This window comes from Corvus kubaryi, unplaced genomic scaffold (genome assembly GCF_017639235.1).
Source record: "Corvus kubaryi isolate FWS band 111438036 unplaced genomic scaffold, C.kubaryi_AGA036_p1.0 71, whole genome shotgun sequence".
Taxonomy (NCBI): domain Eukaryota; kingdom Metazoa; phylum Chordata; class Aves; order Passeriformes; family Corvidae; genus Corvus; species Corvus kubaryi.
The window spans coordinates 14,828,162-14,849,405 of NW_024582059.1; the positions used below are offsets into that span (position 1 = coordinate 14,828,162).

At 41.8% G+C, this 21,244-nt stretch overlaps 1 protein-coding gene across 27 annotated transcripts in view; it reads right to left on the reverse strand.

The window, feature by feature from the left end:
• The window catches only part of ADGRL3 (adhesion G protein-coupled receptor L3), a 492,720-nt gene that overhangs the window by 162,419 nt on the left and 309,057 nt on the right, over nucleotides 1–21,244 (reverse strand). For 23 of the 27 annotated variants that reach the window (XM_042049541.1, XM_042049537.1, XM_042049521.1 and 20 more), the window contains 2 exons: nucleotides 13,278–13,292; nucleotides 10,684–11,484 (listed from right to left, as the gene is read on the reverse strand). In XM_042049541.1, coding sequence (XP_041905475.1) covers nucleotides 10,684–11,484; nucleotides 13,278–13,292 — 816 coding nt within the window. The remainder of the gene's footprint in view (nucleotides 1–10,683; nucleotides 11,485–13,277; nucleotides 13,293–21,244) is intronic. The other 4 variants (XM_042049533.1, XM_042049531.1, XM_042049519.1 and 1 more) reach the window with 1 other exon arrangement.

The following is a 21,244-nucleotide window of genomic DNA, read 5'->3' on the forward strand; positions in this document are numbered from 1 at the left end:
ACAGTTCATTTCCTTGCATCATCATCTTTTTTTACCCAGTATACTCCTTTAAAAAGGGTATGGGAAACAAAAGGGGGGGAAAAAAAGAAGCCAACAATCAGAACAACCATTTGGAATTAAATCATTCAATACCTTATGCAAAAACTGCTGGAACAAGTTTTTGCCCTTTTCCATGGACAGATGTGCTCATTTCTCATCAAGAAAAAAATTAGAACTTCATGACAAACTCTAAGGTTTAAATGTCACTCCCTAGCGCTCTGGTTCAAATAAAAATGGAAGTGGCATTAAGAGAGCAGCATGCAAGCTCTGCAGACTGGCACTTTCTTTTACTTAGAAAGCAGAGTTTACACACACATTTAGTGCCACTCATCATAAAGTACACATCTGAAAGTGTAAGGTTTTCTTGATTTTAGTGCCCAGAAAGCTATTTTCTCATTGCTAGTGAATTGTTTGCTTTCTTGGTCTATTCAGGAATTTCCCACTGCAGTAACAAGTTTCTCAGATCTTAAAAAAAAAAAACCAAAATAAAATAAAAAATCAGACCTACCAGTAACTCCCACAGAAGGCAACCTCCAGAGCACTGTCTGAGCAAGGTCCAAAGAGTACAACTCAAGAAACACGTTTTTACCTTTTTATGTATGATGCAGATAGGCACAGTCAAAACATTTATAATGCGAATATTATTTTACCTCTTAACTGAGGTAGAGAATATCCAACCAAGAAAAGCACTGGCTGAAGTGAGGCACTGATTGTCTGGGTGCCTTTCTGGAAGGTACACTTCAGTTAAAGTCAAGTCATTAGGCTCAGCAGAAGAGGAAGCGGATGAAATCCAATCGAATGCATTACAGAGGTCAGACTAAATGAGCTAATGGTCCCTTCTGGTCTTAAAAAATCTATTAATCTAATTTAATTCTCTGTTCTATTCCTCATACCAGAGTCAATTTGAACTCCTTTATATGAAAAAAACACATTACAGCTGCCTTACACAACACTGTGTTCTGACCATGCAGTTTTAGGCTACCCAAAAGCTTCATTTACTCCCCACCGAGCTCGGGAGGAGGCTTTATTTACCCATGAAGAGAGCTTACATTTACAAGCAAGGCACCAGCCACAGGCACCTCTCCCGACAGAATGCTGGATGAATGTTCACCTTAAACTGTACAAATCAACCAGAAACTTGCCAGAGCACTCTCCACCTTGGCTTGGTTTTTCGGGTGCTGGCATTCTTCACTCAGCCTGTTACTTGCCATGGAGAAGAGCACAATGCTTTCATCAATAAAATCTGTTCCAGTCATTCCAAGGATATTTCTCATGAATGACTTGTAACACACTCAATATTGCACTAAGAAAATCCTTGGCAGTTACTGTCCAGTGAGAAAAGCAAGCACTTAGGAGGAGAAGGCCAGAAATATTCACTGCTGTTAATCCCTCCAATGTACGCAATATGCTCTCATCGAGCAAATATATTTGGTTATCTCTCCTTCTAAAAAAAAAAAAAAGAAAAAAAAAGGGAAAATTTCCCTCTTTTTTTATTCTTCTCTTGCAGCCTTCCCTCAGTACTTCCCTCCTTCTCAGTGTTCGCATTAACATCACCAGTCATTTACTTAATTTGGCAGTACAAGAGTGCAAAGCATCACATGAATCCAGGCTGATCGACCTTAGTGAGCCACAGCATCCTCCATGGATGCCTTGGATAGAGGGAATGATTTAACACAGAGGAGCAACTGAAGGCTAGTACATGGGGGCTCACAAAAGCTTTTCTTCACATGGTAGGTTGGAAAGATCTTAGGAGTGGGGCAGGGACTTCATCTCTGCTGGCATGTCTATACTTGATGTTGCCTTTACTTCTTCTCTCTGCCTGCAGCATAGACAGCCCTTCTCCTTTCTCTGTCCCAAATATCAACTGATGAAAAAGAACTGCAGAGCTGTCTAATGTCTCATCTCTCCAGTGGTTGTGTTAATTTATTCCAGCTATTTGAGGGAAGCATGAATGGCACCCCAGTAAGCCAGTTTAAACTGGTATAAAGGCAGCTGATTTTCCCATCTTCTGTCATGACCAGTGTATAACTTCTGTATTTTTCAGCTCTGATGTTTCTTTGCTTTTTCCCCCCCCGTCCCTTCTGAGTCTCAAGCAGGTGGTACTTTGTGAAAACAGACCTGAGGAGCTACGTAACATGAAACAGCCGGTTTGCCTCTTCAGTGCCAGTCTTTTCAAACTGAACCCTGTATTTCAGTGAAACTTGCCTTAAGTCCCGTTTCCTCTCAGCACATTTTAATCAAGCAAAAATCCTATTTACAGTGAAGAAATCCCGTTACAGCGAACAATCATGACATTGTTTTCTTGGACACATCTTGTTCACCTAAGCCCTTATTGTCTGCTTTGCCCTCCAATCATGAGTACACACTTAAAAAAACCAACCTTTTCAACATAAAAATGTAAGGCAGACGTTACAACTCAAATACATATGGATATTCACCATCTGTTCCAGGTTACAATTTATATTTCTTTTATATCTCTTTGGATGCTTCAGCCACAAATGAGGAGGTCAAAAAGACTCTCACTGGTAAAATGCAATTCCTTCCAGGGCAAACAGCAATTCACTGCAGACTCACTCCTGAAGCCTCTGGCCCAAACTCCCACCAGCTTCAGGGGATTTATCTGAATAAAAGCTGAGCTGAAACTCTTCTAGGATTTTGTCCCAAAAACTTTTGCATTATATCAACCTTTACTTCTGTACACCTGGTGGACTTACCTGAAAGAAATGGACACTTCTATTCTTGATTTTTTCACAACTCAACTCTGTTGATTTAGCATAGTTACTAATAGCAAAATGCACTTTGAGACTGAGTGCTTCCAAGTGCTTACCGCCTCTTTCTTTCCAGAACCTGTGTTCCCCCCCTTCAGAGGCGTTTCACAGCCCTCCGTGGCTGGTCCCATTTCTCCCTGAACGTGGAGCTCTTCAAACTAGCTACCAAGATTCTTTTTACCCCTTCAACCTAAATTCCCTTCCTATCAGTAACCGTTCCAATCCAACCCTACTGTGGGAGTTCAGCTGGATTTCTGAGGATAATGCTGACCCTTCCACTCCTCATACATGCCTTGGGTACTTTTTATCAACACTGATAGACATCTGGAAAGTTGACTTCTGAAGGATGGGGACCTGCTAAGGACATCACCACAACTGCCTGAAGTCAAGGGAGGGCTCTGTAAAGCCTCCCCCTAAAGGTTCCGTAATTTTTTCACTTATTCTTACAGAGCTTCTTACTCCTCTTTAACCGAGTATGAAGGCAGAAAGGGCATCCAAGGCCTCCCCTGCTTGCTTTGACTCAAAAGCAGATTATGGCAGGCCATCCATATCTGCTTTCTCAGTTTAAAAAAAAAAAAAAAAAGGAAAAAAAGAAAGAAAACCTGGCATAGCAGCACCGCGGAGTGCTGGCGGCATTGAAGAAGTTAATTAGCAACATTGAACTAGACTTTAGGAGACGAATCTTAATAAGTGTTGCTAAAAATATTACACTAGTCATTTCCAGAACAAACACAATCAGTGGCAGACAAGGGAGGAGAGCAATCCAGACCTGTGAGCTACCGTGGTGGAGGTATTTCAGTGGGGAACAGGAATAAAGGCTGCTCATTTCAAAAACGCAGTAGCAAGAAAAACAAATCCAGGATAACCACGTCCCAGGCTGGGCTCGTGACTCTGCAGCCAGGCCACAGCAGAACCACAAGGGGCAGAAGGTGTTTGCACCACATAGGGCCTTGAGGTGCACAAATATAACCTAAACTGAGAGAAATACCTGGAGAAAAAGCCTGGCAGATTATAATCTTGTTTTGGGCTGGGAGGAAAGGAGCTGACAGCGGCAACAACTCAAAAATGGAACATCCAGGAGTCTCTTGTTGGGCTAAACCCCCAACCCCGTACAGATCCCCATCACTGCACCCAAGCCAGCTAAATCCACCAGCCAAGGGATAAATGATGCACTAATCACTAAAACCTTTTTTAAAAACGCAGCACTCAAAGGCTGTCTCTAGTACACAATGCAGTCCCTTTCTCCTGCAAAAAGCAGCCTTGGACATTTGCTACATGTCACCTCTTGCTCCCTGCTGCTGGCAAACATCTCTAACCCAAAGTGCTGGCACATTCACAGCTGGGTTTGGTGCAAAGGACTTGCACTGGACTGATAAGCCATGGCTGATGTAGGCACGACTCGGTGGTCTCAAACTCAACGAAACAACAATTATTCACTACTCAGGCTGATTCCTCACGTTGAAGAGCTCGCTGCAGAGGAGGAAAAGCCACTATCCTTCACTGGCAGTTAATGCTTTTTTCCCTATGCAATCACCCCCCTAATCTGCATCCCATGCTTGCTGCCAGAAACAGCTGTCTCAGCTTTTCAGACACGTTCTTGGCAAGGGCCTTTCCCCCTCACGGTGTTTGACAGGATTATGAAGTGCCGAAGCCTCAGGCCTCCTTTTGTTTTGAAGCTTGAAAGTGAAGTTTAGCTTAATCATTTTGTCTCTTCCTGCCCTTCCCCTACTTCAACCATCCTGGCTGCCCACCAGCCCAGTCCCCAAGCACTCCCACGGGAACAGAGCCCCAGCCCATGGATATAGGCAATGGTAACAATGGACCTCCTAAGAGAATACAGCAGTATCCCAGTCCACCTCATGGATGGGTTAGGTCTGCTGTACCATTTTCTCAGGCTGGCTCAAAGAAGTGCCTCAGAGCAGGAGCAGTGAACTGAGGAAGAGGAAGGCTGATCCAACTCTGGTAAAGTTATCTGCTGTTCCATGGTAGTTTTATTTAGGAAAAGGGAGCAACCACATATTTATTGGTACTGGAGAGACACTGAAGTTCCTCCCGCTGTGCTAACCAAACAGTATTAATATTTATGACATGCTCTGCAAAGGGAGAATTTTGAAGCTGAGGAATCTTGCACTTTTTAAGGGGTTTTTTGTGAGAATAATGACAAAAAAGCTCAAACTCCAGCTTTCCAGGCGGAAAGCAGAAAGCCCTAATTTCAGAAAAGTCTCCAGTGGTATGATGCTTTTTTATCATTTTTTACTCAAACACTGCTTTACAAAGAGGGCAAATTTAAAACAAGATAAAAATTAAGAGACAGACCAGGCCTCAAAACGAGGTACGAACGCAATACTGCCCTCCCATCCCTCTGAGCTTAAGGTACTGTCTGCCCAACAAATGCAGGCTGAAAGGCCTGCTTTGTTGTAAAAGATGTTCTGCTTTTTTCAGCTCTAAACTTAGACATCCCTTTTTGTCTAAGATAGCAAAAAAGGAACTGAAATATTTATTGAATAAATGGAACATGAATATGTGGGCAAACATTGGTGGATAAAAGCCAGGGCTCCAGTCACATTACACATTTAGCAGAAGCTTATCTCTCTGAAAACCTCCAGCAACACTGTGCAACCAGCAGCTGTCACTGTAAGCAATGAGGAGGAACAGGAGTGAGAGAGTCAGGGATGCTCCTAAATGGGAGGAAAGCAAAAACACAGGAGAAGCAGCAATTAAACACTCAGCAGCCCCCTAAAAATGGCCTTTGTCCACCAGGAGAAGCTGCTCATCAGAAAGGCTCAGCAGCCTTTTAAAATGCAGCCCGGATTCAACTGCGGAGATAGCAAACGTGGCTTATCACAAGGGGCTCCTGAAGAGATAGCAGTTCATGTCCTGTGCACAAGTGGGATTTAGCACTGTGCACACGTAGCCCTTTTGACGCGCTCCCGCGCAAGGAAGCCGGCGTCGCAGGCGAGCAGCGCAGGAAGCAGCTCCCAGCTACACATGAGCACACGACAGCTTTGAAACGTTCAAGTTCCTCTGCCCACTACCCACATTACTCAGCTGTCAAAGGAAAGGCCTCAGATTTACGATGTGAAAATTACATTTTAACGAGGTGTCATATGTGTTTAAAGTCCTTATTCATCACCATACTGCCACATCTTTTACCTAGGACACAAATGCACTTAATTAGCATATTATAAGGACAGAGGGTTCACCTTATCTGCATTGTGGAACTGCTTCAGGAAGCAAAACCACAAAACAACCCAAAAATTTCGACTGAACAAAATCCTTCCAATCACACTTCAAGAGGACATCCCACAATACTTGACAAAATGTGGAAGATAAAAGTTTGACATGAACCCTCTGAGCTTCTTAAAATATCACAGCTATCGATGCAATCTCTCCATCACATTAGATTACCAGAATGGCAGTCCACAGTGTTAATATGAAATGTGTGGAAGCCACTTAAGCACATTTAGGCTGTATTAGAAGTCCTACATATCATATCATATCATATCATATCATATCATATCATATCATATATCATATCATTCTCTTCCTTTATGTACTGGGCATATTTATTTATTAACTTCATACATCCATGAAACAACCCATATGGTAATGCTTAGGTCTGCTGGACATAATTTAAAACACCTTCTCAAAAATAGGAGGTCTGTGTTTTCCATGTCACTGGGAATGGCTGCCAGGACATCCAAGGCCAAAATATGCACAAAGGGATCCTTAACTTGGTTCCTTGGAGTTCTCTACTATGGGACAGGCTCCAGTCCCCACCTAAGGCACCCAAATGCTCTATCAGCACATCCCGAGCCCTGGCAAGAGCTGCCAGCACTGGGACACTTCACACATTTAAAAGACAGAACTTCTGGTGTCTGTGATGCCCAGGAACCCCTGGCTGGTGTCCAGCCAGGAGCTGTGCCTGCTCAGGGAGGGGCTGAGGCACAGGGAAACGTGTGTTTGTATGCAGCACAGCACCAGGAAGCGGGATGGGAGCACTTCACCTTTTTGGAGAGGAAGGTTTGTTGATATTTTCTTGAGTTTATTTGTGCAGAACGTATCATAAGTGAGTGATGATTAAAACAGGTAGCTCTGGTGAGTATCAACTGATTAGGCTGCAGAAAATTTTCATCCTGTCGCTTTCTGTTTCCCTCTCTGCATATATCTAGTAGGACACATAAAAAAAAACAAACCTGAACACTCTTCTGGGTTTAACTTCTTGAGGAATGAGAAGAGATGCAGAGCTATCCTTACTAACACTTCAAATTAGAAAGCTCAATAGAAGCTCTGACAAAATAACCCAAAAACTCAGGAGCATTTATGAAGAAGCATCCTCCAAAAAGCTCATTTTAAGGCCAAACAGCTCAAAGAAAATACACTTCAAAGGCTTTTGGTATCTTCAAGTTCAGTTCTTGAGGGCAGACATTAATGATAGGTTTCTTGGGACTTGCAGGCACTGAGCAGTGTTTGCTTTCAAAAACACTTTTGGGATAAATGAAAAACAACCTCAGACAAGAGGGGGGGAAAAAAACAAAGAGTGGGGTAAAACTTTAAAATGCAGCTACTCTCATTTCTGAGAAAAATGAACAGTTGGGTTTAATTCCATCAAGAGCCTTGAATTGCTTCTAGAGCAGCTAAACTCAGCTTTTAGTGCTTTAAACATTTTGTTTTCCCTGGTAACTTTAGGAAGTGCAGAAGCTGAGCATAGAAACTCCAGCATTTGACACTCACTCACTCCGAGGAGTAAAATCCCATTTTTTTAAACAGTAGGTGAGAGACGCTCTGCAACAGTGAAGATCTCAAATATGCTCCAAACCTACATGCAAAGATCTTTAATTAAAAATCACAGAAAACAGACATGCTTAGACATTGTGAACAGCAAGACGATGTGATCCCTGCCTTTCCTATATATTCAGCAACTCCTGCCTACTCCCATTTTCTCTGAACAGTTTGGGAAAAGACTGAAAATGCTTGATTCTAAGTGAACCGGAATCCCCAGAACCTGTATTATATTTTAGATATCCCTGAAATGTATGATACAAGTGACTTCAAGTATGTTACTGGCTATTTAAGTAGTTAAATATTTCACTTTTCTTGTTATGATCAATTTTTGGCTTTAAGAGCTCTTCTAAAACCTCACCCTTAATTGTTTTTTAACAACCCATATGTTCAACCCATCAATTTTACAATCCTTCTCTTATTTTCTAATTAAGCTGATATTGTTTACAAATTCTGCTACTCAAATTGTAACACCATGGGAAATGCCTGCATTGAACATGGCTCTAATACAGAGAAACACTGGTGATTTTTGAAGAGATGAGAAACACACGTGCAATCCACTCTGTAAAAAATAAATATCTAAAAAACCAAATAAAAATATCCTGAGTCTTCGCTGCTTTCCCAGGGTTGTATCAGCTCCTGTTCCTGCTCTTTGGTGGAGGAGCTGGGTTTAAGCCAACCAGATATTTAGGGTTACATGTAAAGCAATGGAGCATGAAATTTGGTGCTAACCAGAAAATGGGTTGCACTGAACTTGGAGGAGAAAGCATCATGCAGACCTGGTCTCCTGGCTCCTCGCTGCAAAAAAGCCTGATGTCAAGCAATTATTTGCTCACCTGTTCAGCCTAAAATCAGTGCTTCTGTTTCACTGATTCAAAAATAATTGTTCCCACTAATCAGGCTATGTGGGTAATGGAGCAGTAAACTCCCTTAGTGAAGTTTTTTTTTTCTTCTCTTTGAAATGTCTTGGCTCATTCAAGTTTTCTCATCAAAAAATTCAGTTGCTGTCAGAGCAGACCTCTCAAAAGTCCTCTAAACTTATGAAATAGTGAGGAAATGGGATCCTTGTGCATTTTTGCCAGAAAGGAAATCCCAACAATTTTCAGAGAAGAAAACCACATGTAAAATTCAGCCTTTTGCCCATATTACAAAGCTTTGTACAAAATTTGCACACAGGGAATGTCAGAGAAGGCTCATCAGATTCCCTGACACCAGATTAACTCTCTCATGCCCAACACTCAAAGCTAAGAACTGCTTCAGTTTTCTGTCTGAGGCACTGGGGGATTCTAAATTCTCATGCAAACCAGAGTGAAATTAAAGAGGCTTCAAACCAGAGTGACACAAAGACAAACCAAATTCTTGCACCTCACAGACTTTCAGTCCCCTGCAAGGTTTTCACCCGCTCTCCCATCTCACAATCATATACTGTGAAAAAAGGGAGAACAATTTCCTTTTTTAATAGGATTTTTCCCCTTTTTAAGGTTTTTCACTGATTAAAGCTTTTTTTTTTTTTTTTTTTGGTATTAAAGATGCTATTACTGACAACAGTCTCCATATGAAAAAGCGCCAGCAAAGAGTCCTTTATAATACCTGGAAATAATTCACTAAAAAGTAGAGAAACTCTGTGAAATAGAGGGGATGCAACTGATTTTCTCTCCTTGGGTACAGCCAATAGCTCACAAATTGCTCTGCTTCACTCCACCACACAGAAAGTACATGCTCATCATTAAGTTAGAAGAATGAGAAGTATTACTTCATTTTCTACTCATCTGAGATCTTGCAGAGGTCAACATCATTGAAAATATCTCTACTCCTTAACAGTCACTCAGTTCTTGTTCAGCTGCTTCTTCAAAATTTTCTTCTCTCCTTCCTTGCATTTTTGAAAAAAAATCACGATCTCACTACCAGTCTACTACTTTTATTCCAACCCTCCCCAGATTTTCATACCCACAATTTCTTTCAGCATCTCTTGATCCATTTTCATTTTATATGGGTAACAGGCTGCACACAGGAAAAGAAAATCTCAGCAACAGAAACCTTTTCACTTCTCTTTTTCAATCTAAAGCCCTGAATCCACTCACCCACTTTCAAGTTTCTTACTTACGAAAAGAAATCTTTAGGAAAAAGCCATGTTATTAGTTGAATACTTTACTGTCCAAATTATATTAATTCTGCCTTTTCTCTTACTTTTTCAGCCTTTCCCACTACACAGTCCGCCACAAGGACTACCTGATACTATGACTACTTCAGTACAGTAACAACCATTTAAAACTACTGAGCAAATGCTGTTTGGAAATTCTTGCAACATCATACAAGCTTGACCACAGTGTAGGCTAAGTCTTGTTACTAATAAAGTGGCAACTTTATTATCGCAAAATGATGATGGAGCTGATAAATGTAGGAAATATCCCTAAGTAACTACCAGCACAATTTCTAACAGGAAAAAAGGTGGAAAAGCTGGGAAACCTCTGGGGGCCAGATTATCATCTAAGATAAAGTATAGTAAGTCATGAAATGCTATAAAAAAGAATGAGAAACTTTACAGAAAATAAACCAAGAATTTAGAGGGTTTTTGGTGATCCCCCTCCTGACTCTAGACACACACTTGTGGGTGCATGCTCACAGATTCAATTAGTCTCAGCTTCTCTAAAAAGACAAAACTCCCCCAGCTTAATGAAACAAAGTAATTTAAACTGGCAGGCAGTTTTCCTCCAGCTGTTTGCAACAACATCTTCCACGCTTTGTTTTGTCAGCATTCCTGCAGAAGGGAAAATGACCTGATGAGGTACGAAAGAAAATTCAATTCTGGAGAAAGGACTGCTACCCCTGTGAATAAGAGCACAGGCATTTGGAAACTGTTTCTGGCTTCTTATGTGTAGATACTCCTTTGTCAACTTAATTTCAACGAAGACAAAAAAAAAAATAATTTCTGTATGTATTAATGTCTTAATAACCATCACAGGTTGGTGGTGGGGCTTAATTTGCAGAAACTCAGGCAGATCAGTAAGACAGGAGTGTACTTCACTTTAAGACAAAAAATAAATATACAAGAAAAGAAATAGAAATATTTTTGGTTTGGTATTAAACCCCTTACCTGCTCTGCTGTCCAGTGGGCCAAAATCCAAGGAATATTTTACAACATGATAGTTGTTCCATACATAGAGGAGGTTGTCCCGGGGATTATAATCCACAGCAGCAATGTACTGGTAGGAGTTTGGAAAGGGCACATCCACCATGCTATCCTTGCTTTGGTCAGTGTTATATATGTAGTCTATTTTATTCCCTGTGGCTTCATTGTCGTCATCCTCGTACACAGACTTCACCACGTATAAAATCCCACAGATCATGAAGGCATTAGAAGCTGACCTCTTGTCATAGGCAGTATCCCATGTCCCTTCGATCCTTAACGTGTAAGGGTTCAACTGGCTAATGACTATTTTGCCATTGTTTTGTTCTGTTGCATAGATTACCCAGAGCCCGTTCTCATCCACGGCCAGGTCTATGTCGGACTTGCCTCCCCAGCGGTAGGGAGAGGTGTCGTGGTAGTTGGCGTTAGCTATGATTGCCTCCCCGCTCTTTATCCTTGTCCTCAGGTCAAACTTGACAATGTTCCTGGTCCGCTCCTTGTTGAAGAACAAAGCCCCGTCGTACACCACGAACCCCGTGCCGTCCACCCGGTGCGGGAGTTTGTAGGTCGTGGTCGGCCTGCCGGCGATGAAGTCGTCCTTGGAGGAGTACTCGGTCAGCGTGTCTGTCCGGTACGGCGTCCAGGGCATGTAGTAGATCTTGTCAGAGGCCTGCAGAGGGTCCTTGCACCAGGCGCCCGACTGGTGGTCAGACTCGAATAAGTGTTCGCTCTGGTAAACTCCTTTCAGCAGTCCAGGGCAAAGAAAAACTGGCGTAGGGGAAAAGAATTTAAAAGAAAAACAAAGTTAATGACAGTTCAGGGGTGGCTGGCCCAAGCATCTCAACAGCTTCTAGTCCTGGAGCAGAGGACACTTGAGATGAGAGGAAACTCAAGAGCAATGCCTTGTAGCTGGAGACTATCCTTCCTGCCCACCACACCTCTACAACAAGATCTGCTCCACCAAACTGTTTTTTTTCCCCCCCACTGTTGTTCCTATCAACTGTGACTCATTGTCTTACTGCTTTTCAAATCTATTTTTACAGGTATACTTACTTGGACCACTCGCTTTTGTAAACTCTGAAATGAATATGTGCCCCCAAAGGATTTCTGGGTTTGTATTTCCAAATTATATTCTGCAGTGAATCTGTACCTACTAGGTGAAGGGCTAAACTCCGAGGGAATTGATCCACATATTTATTTGAACAGCCCACAGAAGAGTGGCCTAGAAATGGAAATAAGAGAAAGAAATTCCCATCCTTACAGCCCAAGTGATATTAAATATTTAAAGGATACCAATAGCAAAGCACAGGCGAATCCCTCAGCAACTCAGCAGAGCGTTTAAAGCAAAGGGAGTGTGGGGGGGGAACACCCATCTGGAGTATAACTAGAAATGAGACTTTCCAAGCTGCTACAGGACACATGAAACATGCAGTCCACACAATTAAAAACAAATGACATATGGATGCTGAAAGGAAAAGACAAGGAAGAAAGGAAGAAAGGAAAGAAGGAAGGAAAAGAATAAAGTTTGCTGGAGAGGAACCCAATGTCTAGATTTTAATCAGTTAAAAAATGTCCTGTTAAATATAGTAGTAATTCAAACTTAAAAACATATACCTTCTATTGTTACATGAGAGGAGCACAGAGGAGCAGTTTGACTAAACTGGGATGCTTTGCTGCTCAGACTTCGGGGGGGGGCTGACAGCGGCCAGGGCACGCCCGACACCTGGCAGGAGGCCCAGCCGCTGCCCGGCTGACCTCGGCCCCACGGGACCACCACCACCACCAAGGGGCCGGCTGGCCAGATGGATGGGGAGGCAAGAGGAGGGATGCTGCGGAGCAAATCTGGCTCGCTCAGCCCTCACCATCCCCGCCAGCACCCTCCTGGCCCAGAGGCGCTGCACACACTTCTTGGGGAGAATACTGGTTGGTTATTTGGAGTGCTGATCTCCGCGATCCGCAAGAGGTACAGTAACCGTGACGATGGGATGGATGGGCGGCAGGGAGGCATGAAGAAGTATCCCACCACGTGCTTCTGGCAGCACGGGGCTGGCAAGATGGGATCCCACTTTCACACTTCCTGCTCGGAGCATAATTGATTATTTTTTTGTAAATGCAGAAATTGGTAATGTCTGGAGAGCAAGACAGGAGGAAAATCAGATTTAATAACCAGTATAAAATTATATAGATCCATTGGAGTCTAAGTAACCACGCAGAGTTGCTGAAAAAGGGGTGCCATTTCCACGAGGCTTTTATGCCATAATTAGATATACTTATGCACATACATATGTATGCACACCTTCCAAATTCTTTGGGGCAGCAAAATGAGTTATCTAAGCCTTTGAATAGAAATTTAATGGAAAAAAAAAAAGGTGGCACTGGTAAAAACTTTTCAGCAAATATGAGTTATCTGGTGAAGTTGAGCAGCAGAGATACTAAATAAACTTTAACAAAAAGGTAGTGAGAATTAATGACAAAGTATTTCAACTAAAACGTTAAACTGTTAAATAACTTAGCCTATACATAAGTAATATATATATATAATTTGAAAGGTATTTAATTACCTTTTTGTTCCACTTCTATTGTAGAGAGAGAGGTAAAGAGAGAAAGGAGAAAAGAGAATAGATTAATGGTACTGTATTGGCCAGGTACTTTTCTTTACCTCTTTCATAAGAAAAGGAAGCTTTATTAATTTACTTTGGTATGTGAACATTTATATATATAAATATATATATAAACCTTTCCTCTGATATATACACTGGATAATATGCAGACAAGCTGAACAAAATACAGATAAATTTTAACTTTAGAAAAATCTGGCAGAAGAAAAAAAAGCCCAACACTTGGGATGTAATGAGCCCCCTGGACTCTACCTTGTCAGCAGGAACCTTGGACTAGTTTCACAGAGCAAAATGAAACACCCATAAAGTGAAATATGACTGATACAGCTTTATGCATAGAATAAAAATTCCAAGGAGAAACCTTATAGAATATACGTCTTCATATATTTTGCCAAAATCCTGTAAAACAGAGATCCCTACCTAAAACAGGAGAATATTCACTTATTATATGAAAAGAAAACTCAGAGGAGTCAAATGAAGCACGTCCGTGGATGTTCGTAGAGTCCTGTCCTCTGTCTTGGAGAAATACGCTTTAGTAAGAGTTGGAAAAAAGCACTGGAAACATTGTAGCACTTATAAACAAGATCCCAAAGATTCACAGTGTTAACAAGACAAAAATATGTAACTATTTAAAAAGCCCAACCCCAGAACTTGCTGGATATTTTAATGTGAAGTATTCACCGTGCATCATAATGCTGCTGAAGAGGCTGCGTCCCTTTGGACAAAACTCCTTTCAGGTGGAATTAATAAATGAAGTGCACTTATTAATTGCTAAATGCTCAGTACTAGTGTCTATACCTAACAACCTCCTGCAAGAAGATTTGGGAGTCATCATCCAAAAGCCTCCTGCAGTTGTGGCACAGGCCCTGACTTCTTCCAGCATGGTGGGGACCCAAACAGCAAACTGCTGGTTCTATGGGGCCTCTTCCCTGAAGGTGCAGGAGAAGACAGGCCCCACGAATACCAGAGGGAGAAGTGAGAACTTGCCAGCAAACCAGGATGGCTTTGACAGCTGAGAGATCTCTGTTTGGAGAAGCAAGACAGGAACACAAAGGTGTGCACGCATGCTTTGGTTCTGCTGCCCAGAGTTCACTTCAGCCCCTTCCAGACTGAGACGCTTGCCAAGTGACTGTCCTCTGGCGCTGGCACTGCAAACCTCTTTCTATTCTAAAGTCTTGTTCATTTGGATGGGGAGTAGCAGGCTCAGTGCAAGAACAATTTCAGGGTAGGGCTGCAAATGCTCTGGCTAGACATGTGGATCTACACTTCCCTGTCCAGAGAGGCATACAGCTGGAGCCAACTGCAGCTCCCATAACGAGTGTTTCCGAATTTCAACAGGCTTTTTTACCTGGGCTTTGATTCAGGCTACTTTCAATCTCGTAACAGGTTAAGGTTAAAGGCAAACGTTTTCAACATGTGGCTGTCAGGGCTCTAGGGACCAGAGACAATGCATTTGAGTGCAATCTGATTTTTCAAGGGAAGGAGCCAGCAAGATTAAAAGGCTCCGACTTAGCAATTGGAGAAACCCACACAGCAATTGTTCTCCCCTTCCCGGGCTGTGGCTGGTCACAGTTAAGTAAGGTATTCAGAAAAGCATTAAATGTCCCTGGCAAAAGCAAGAAGGCAACGTGACAGATCCCCAAATGTATGGCTTCACGCTGATTCTCCTGGCTGATGGTATACAGTACCTCTGGTAGCATAGAAGGTGGTAATTTACATTTCCAAATGTGCAAAAGCTTTTGTAATGCACTCAAACAACAGCATGATGTTGTAAAGCAGGGAGAGAGAAGCTTCTAGAGGAGATAATGTATTTGTGACCAGCTGATCTGAGTGACCTGAAGCGTTGATTACCCTTATCCTGAATAGCTCATATGTGTTATTAACACTCAGTGCCATATCCAGCTCTCTTATAATTACAAACACGATGTGTTTTGGAGACCTTCTGAATGGTGTTTCCATTGTATGTCTCCCCAAATACATATTTTCCCTCTGCTGATTTAAGACTTAATGCTTTTGAATTTCAATAATTACTCAGCTTATATTGGGGCGACATACTCTTTATTCTTCTCCATGAGAAGCTTCCAAAATCTAGCTCATTGAACAATATTAAAAGAAAGGGTCTAATTGGAGTCTGATTACTCCTTCAGTTACACAACATACCACTGCAAAACTGTCTTTGTAAAGTACTGGTAGAATTTGTTTCATTTTGCCCAGTTACAGACATTTTTGTATCTCAGTAACGTCTGTGCCAATCAACAGAATTTAAGTACTCCTTATAGCACAGGGTGCACCTTACTTTCCTACACAGACCTTCAGAAAAAAACAGGCATACACAGCTTTTACTCTTATAGTGAGGTCTTCCATTCCTGATGTGGCTGTACTGGAGGAGAACAAGGGTATTTCACCTTGATTACCTACGGTGGTTGCCAGTGCCATTGACTTCAGCAGTGCCAGAGGCCAAAAGGAAATCAAGAACCACTTGCTATATCTGAGGGGAGTTACAAACAAGACGTTCCACACACACTGATTTTCTCATGATTCTTCAGATGGAAGGAAAACTGAGGACAACGTGCAATCATGAGCCACTACAGCCTATCCCCAAGCAGACTCCTGCCACCCATTTGGAGAAATCGCACAAAAGCATTAATTAAATGTTCTTAGTATTGCTGTGTCGAGGCTCTGAAAACACACTCTGGGCACAATTAACACTTGAACAACATTAACTGCTCATTTTCTTACCGCCACATTGAATTGCATTCAACTATTTAAGGCACAAGCGCACGGTGGCAGAGCCATATAGAGAGCTGTCTCCCTGGCACTGCTTCAAACCCACACAACAGCAGCATAAAACTCCTGGAAAAAAATTATGTGAGAAGGGGAATGTTAAAAGACAACTGCAAAAGTAGTGCAAAAATTTGTGCCCTGTACTTTGCTAGCTGTTTGTTTCAGTTGGCTTTTTTCAGGGCAGATGTTTAGTAGTGGAGTAAGTGACATCCACTCCCTGTTCCTGTGCTTCACAGATCTGATTGTTTCAATATACTCAGACCAATGTTAAACACATAGTTAATGACAAAACAGAAGGACAAAAAACCCCAGGTTTTTGAGGTTGACCTTAGTAGCACAAGCTGCAGCTTCTCAGCCATGCTGAGAGTGTTCTTCATGCCAGACGTGGCTGCTGCATCTCACACGCAGCTTGACCACATGCGTAGGCAGGTGAAGCTGAAAAGCAATTTAGGTGCTTCTCTTTAACACACAGTCCCATCTGTGGGTCCTAGGTAGAACAGGGACATGTTTGAGTAGCTGCAAATCTAGCAAGGCACCCCAAAGCATGCCAATGGGCCTGCTCACAGATGAAGGTGCTCCTCTTTTTGAAGGCATGGTTGAGTCCTGGAGTCACATTGTTCTTCTGCTAAAGTTAACAAGAGACACGTTCAAAATCTGGGCAGCAGCAGATCTGAAATAAATGTATCTAAACCCAGGGAATGAAAATCACAGAATCACAGAATGGTTTCAGCTGGAAGGGACCTTTAAGATCATCCAGTTCCAACCACCCACCAATGGGCAGGGACATGGTCCACTATGCCAGGTTGCTCAAAGCCTCATTAAAACATGAAAATACTTCTTTTAGCAAAAAATTAATTTTCATTTCAAACCCACTCAACCCCCCATATATGGTTCACCAGAAAAAAGCTAAGAGCACTAGCTCGGCATTTATATGACATGTTCTGGCAACCTGAAGTTCAACATGCTGCAGAAGTACCCATCTCTGCTTCGTTTTCTTCTCCCCACACATAATTGAAGTGACAAAAGAGACCACACAGCCAAGTTCAGCACCCACTCTGAGCAGCACAGACACAAAACAAAGTACATGGCACCACTTCTCTCATCCACCCACTCCTTCTAGGAAAGCCTGGGGTCCCACTGTAGTGCACGTGGGCAGTCACCAGAGCCCAAATGCCTTGATAATGGGAACACAGCCACATCCACTGCAGCAAGCTGTAGGCAGAAGAAAGTCAGATGATATTTTACCTCTAGGCAAAGGAAAACCAACAGCAATACAATGGTCTTTGGGTTCACTTCCTTCATTGCAACTGTCCTCTCTACAGAAGACACAGTGACCAGCCTTCATCCCCAACCTCCACATTAAGCTGTCCCCAAGTCACAACTGAACTCCAGTCCTGTTAGCCCCAGTGGAAGACTCATTTCCTGAGCTTTTTATGTAAAAGTTTGAACTTTCAACAGGGTCCTCGAGTCTTGACTCAGGAGCAAGCACAAAGAATGGAAGAATTAGGTTTTCTAAGACTACTTTGCAAACACATAGTATTGCTATCTTTCCATTTTTTGCCACCAAGACTTCCTTTACTTTTTCTTTTTTTTCTCATCATGATGGGTTTTCTAGAACGCATTTAAATGGAGAACAAACCCCATTAACATTACCGGAATCTGCAGTCCAAGAGCAACCTGCCACTTGAATGTAAAGCACAGACTTTCATTCTACAGCCAGAGGAATGGAGAAATTATTCTTATCAAGTATATCACCACGAATTATCCTTCTTGTGGCTGACAATTTCTCTTATGAAAGAACATTCAACCTCGAGCCTCTCCAATGGAGTTCTCCACCAGACAAAAATTATTCTACAAACTAAGCTTTAAAGGTTGTTCAGGTTTAAACTACTACAGTGGTGGGAGTAACTTAGTTTGTAACATTATTTTAAGGTTTCAGTAAAGAGAGTACTTCCTTCTTCTTGGCTGTATGTAACTATGTGTGCTCATCAGACTCCCTCCTATAAAGGTGGGAAAAAAAATTGTCTGGATTTCTTGCACAGGACACATGCTTGCCTTTCACAGCAAATGAAGAGTTAATCCTTTATTTAATAAAAGGGAGGAATAATCTCACTTGCTTAACTTCCATATTACATTTTTCATATAATATCCAAGCACCAGTAAACAAAGGTGCTCCACAAGTACTTTGCGCTACAATGGCTTCATGTAACACATTCCTGAAATTATCACCTCCTAATTAATTCTGCTGTGAAGTACAGAGATTGGAAATGTCAATAATCTATGCTTTCACGAACCACAACCTAAATTAGATCCTTAAATATGGTATCTGTAGATCTGGAGAAATCAAAGCTGTCATTTCTCATAAGTGGATGTTTTTTTTCCTCCTTAGATTTCCATTCATCTGATAAATTTGTGAAACCTTTCAAACCATTAATTTGGGCTTCCTTAAAATGTCAGTGCTTTCAGTCTGCTTTTTAATACATAATAACTAAATTTAATAGATGTTCGCTGAAATAAAACTAAGGATTATTAATGTTAAAACACCTGTCAGTGTAACTTAAAATCATCAGGACCCAGGAAACCACTAATATACATTAAGTCTTGTCCACTAGAGGTTTCTGTGAGATGAAAAAAGTTATGGCTTCCTACAAAATTGCCTTGTGTATTATAGATCAAACTTCAGGCTATTTTGGGAGAAAGCCATCATTTTGTTAAGACATTCATATAATGGATGACAGGCATCAGAGGCCCAAGCTCTCACATGAACTCTCCCACAAAACCCAAGTAAAAACAAATGCTTTTCCATGGCACTGTCCCCTCGAGGCGAATTTTCTAGAATCATAAAAGTTATTACCTCATTTCCTAATTTTAGGTACCAAAGCACACAAAAAAAAATTATGCCTTTAAATATTTTGTAAAGAGAAAACCAAAAATCTCTCCTGCAGAAAGCAAATGACACTCAGGGATTCTGAGTTTTGGGATTAAACAGATCCATGCTGTGTGCCTGGCCCCTGCAAGAGCAGCAAACAGCGAGCTGGTTCTCAACGATTTTGCAAACACTTGGATTTCCCAAAATTCTGTGAATAATTTCTATTCTTTCTTTGCCTTCCTCCTCTCATTATTATTCCAGGTGGCAGTCACAGTGACTGGCTTCTCTGAAGAAGCAGACACTTAATCAGCTTCAGCAGATACTGAATGTGATTGTGCTGCACTTCTAAATGTATTGTTCCAAGAGATAAATATTTTTTTCCCAAGTAAAGATAATTCACTTAAGATATAATGAGTCCTGAAATATACTGCACTGGAAAGAAAAGAAGCAGCAGGAATTGTTATATTCAAAGCTCATCTTCAGAAGGAATATCTGATTTTTTAATGTGTATAAATCTCTTTTGTAGATGAGATTTTATGTTTAGAGCACCATTTCAAAGACAAAGCGACCTGAAAAACTAATTCATCCCATAATTTGGGAAACAAAAAAGTTGTTTATGCTAGTCAAAGTGTTTGTCAGACCACTGGCCACCACTCACCACCCTCACAAGCAGAAAAGTTGCTCTCAACTTGTTGTGCACCAGAATTTTGCTTTTAAATTCACCAATTAAAAAAGAAGCAGCAAGAGGAGTAAGCATGAGGTGGGGAAAAAAAAAAAAGGACTGTACAAGTACTGTGCAAAATTCAATTAAGGCTACAGGTCATTCAGCCAAACTTTCCCTGGCAGTTGGCCTCGTATTGTTTCCAGCACAACAGCAGATGAGTGAGCTGCCATTAAATTACAGAAGAATCAGCCACCTGGACATCATTCTCCCATAACAAAACAAAACAAAAAAGAGATATCACAGCTCCAAAAAGGGAGGTAAGCACTGCAGGGCTGACCCTCTGCAGCACTTGTTCTTGTTCTGTGGCTGGCTCCTGCTGCCAATGAAGGGCCTGATGCTGAGCACCCATCAGCCTTTTGCAACACAGCCCTGCAGCTAAGGACAAACGAGATGTGGAGATCCAGTCTCCCCAACAGAGACATGAATTAAAGCTGTAAGCTCCTTTATAAAATGGGACAGAGGCATTACTGTGCATTACTTACAGGTCCAAGCCTAAACAAAGGGGGGGGAAAAAAAAAAAGAGAGATAGCTGAGCTTTTTCCAAGAACATTTATTTAATAGTGCCCCTCTGAAAAGGGTCTGGGGGCAAACTGAGTGCCAAGATGCTGCTCCCCTCTGTCAAGAAAGGCTTCTGTGCACATAGAGGTGGACCAAGATGTGCTAGCAGCAGGGTTAGATCCTCCAGGGCTGCTGAGTGTGCTTTTGAGGGCAGGAACATACACCTAATTCCCAGTGCTGCCAGCTCAGCCCAGGAGTGCCCAGAAACAGGGTACAGAGAGACAAACTGACAAAATGGTTAAAGATCCACAACAAAACACCTGTTTGGGAAATAAATAACCCTGTCTGGTAATATCTAGCCCCAGAGAGCTCTTGTAAGCAAGTTTGAGTCTAGGTCTTACTCCCTTTGCTCACTCAGCCATTGTAACTGGGTCAGGTAAGCAGACCAGGATAACTGCCCCACTTGTTCCTCCTTTTGGGATTTCAAATGTCCAGGAAAATCACATGGCATCTAGGTAAATGCAGCTAACTAGGAATAATTATCATTTGCATGTTTGTTTTAATATATTTCTTGCCTCCTTACCCGACTTTAAAATGAAAGAAATCCTTAAGTTTCTTAAAGATTTGTCCTCATCCAGGCAAGAGATAAATCTGGGATGCCAAAAGCCTGACAGAGCCATTGAAGCAAACATTAGATGTCTTGCCTTAAGCAATAGGTGGGAAAGGAAAAATATCTTAGGTGGGGGAGCACTGAATTAAAGCTCCGTGTCTTTCAGTCCGATCTCTCTCCAAAGAGGAATAAACTGTTTGTCATCCTGCCAGCTATGAGACTAGCTATAAAATAATAGATTCCACAGGCCCAAATGAGGCTAATCATGATTGCCAAGGCATGTCTGAGCTGTGAGAAGTGAGTGAAATCTGATGCTCTTCAGAGAAAACATTTATTGAAAAGCTCTTTGCTCTGCAATAAGCCTTGGCAGTTCTCTCATGTCTTGGAGTATCTACCATATTTCTCATTTGATTGCAAGGCATATT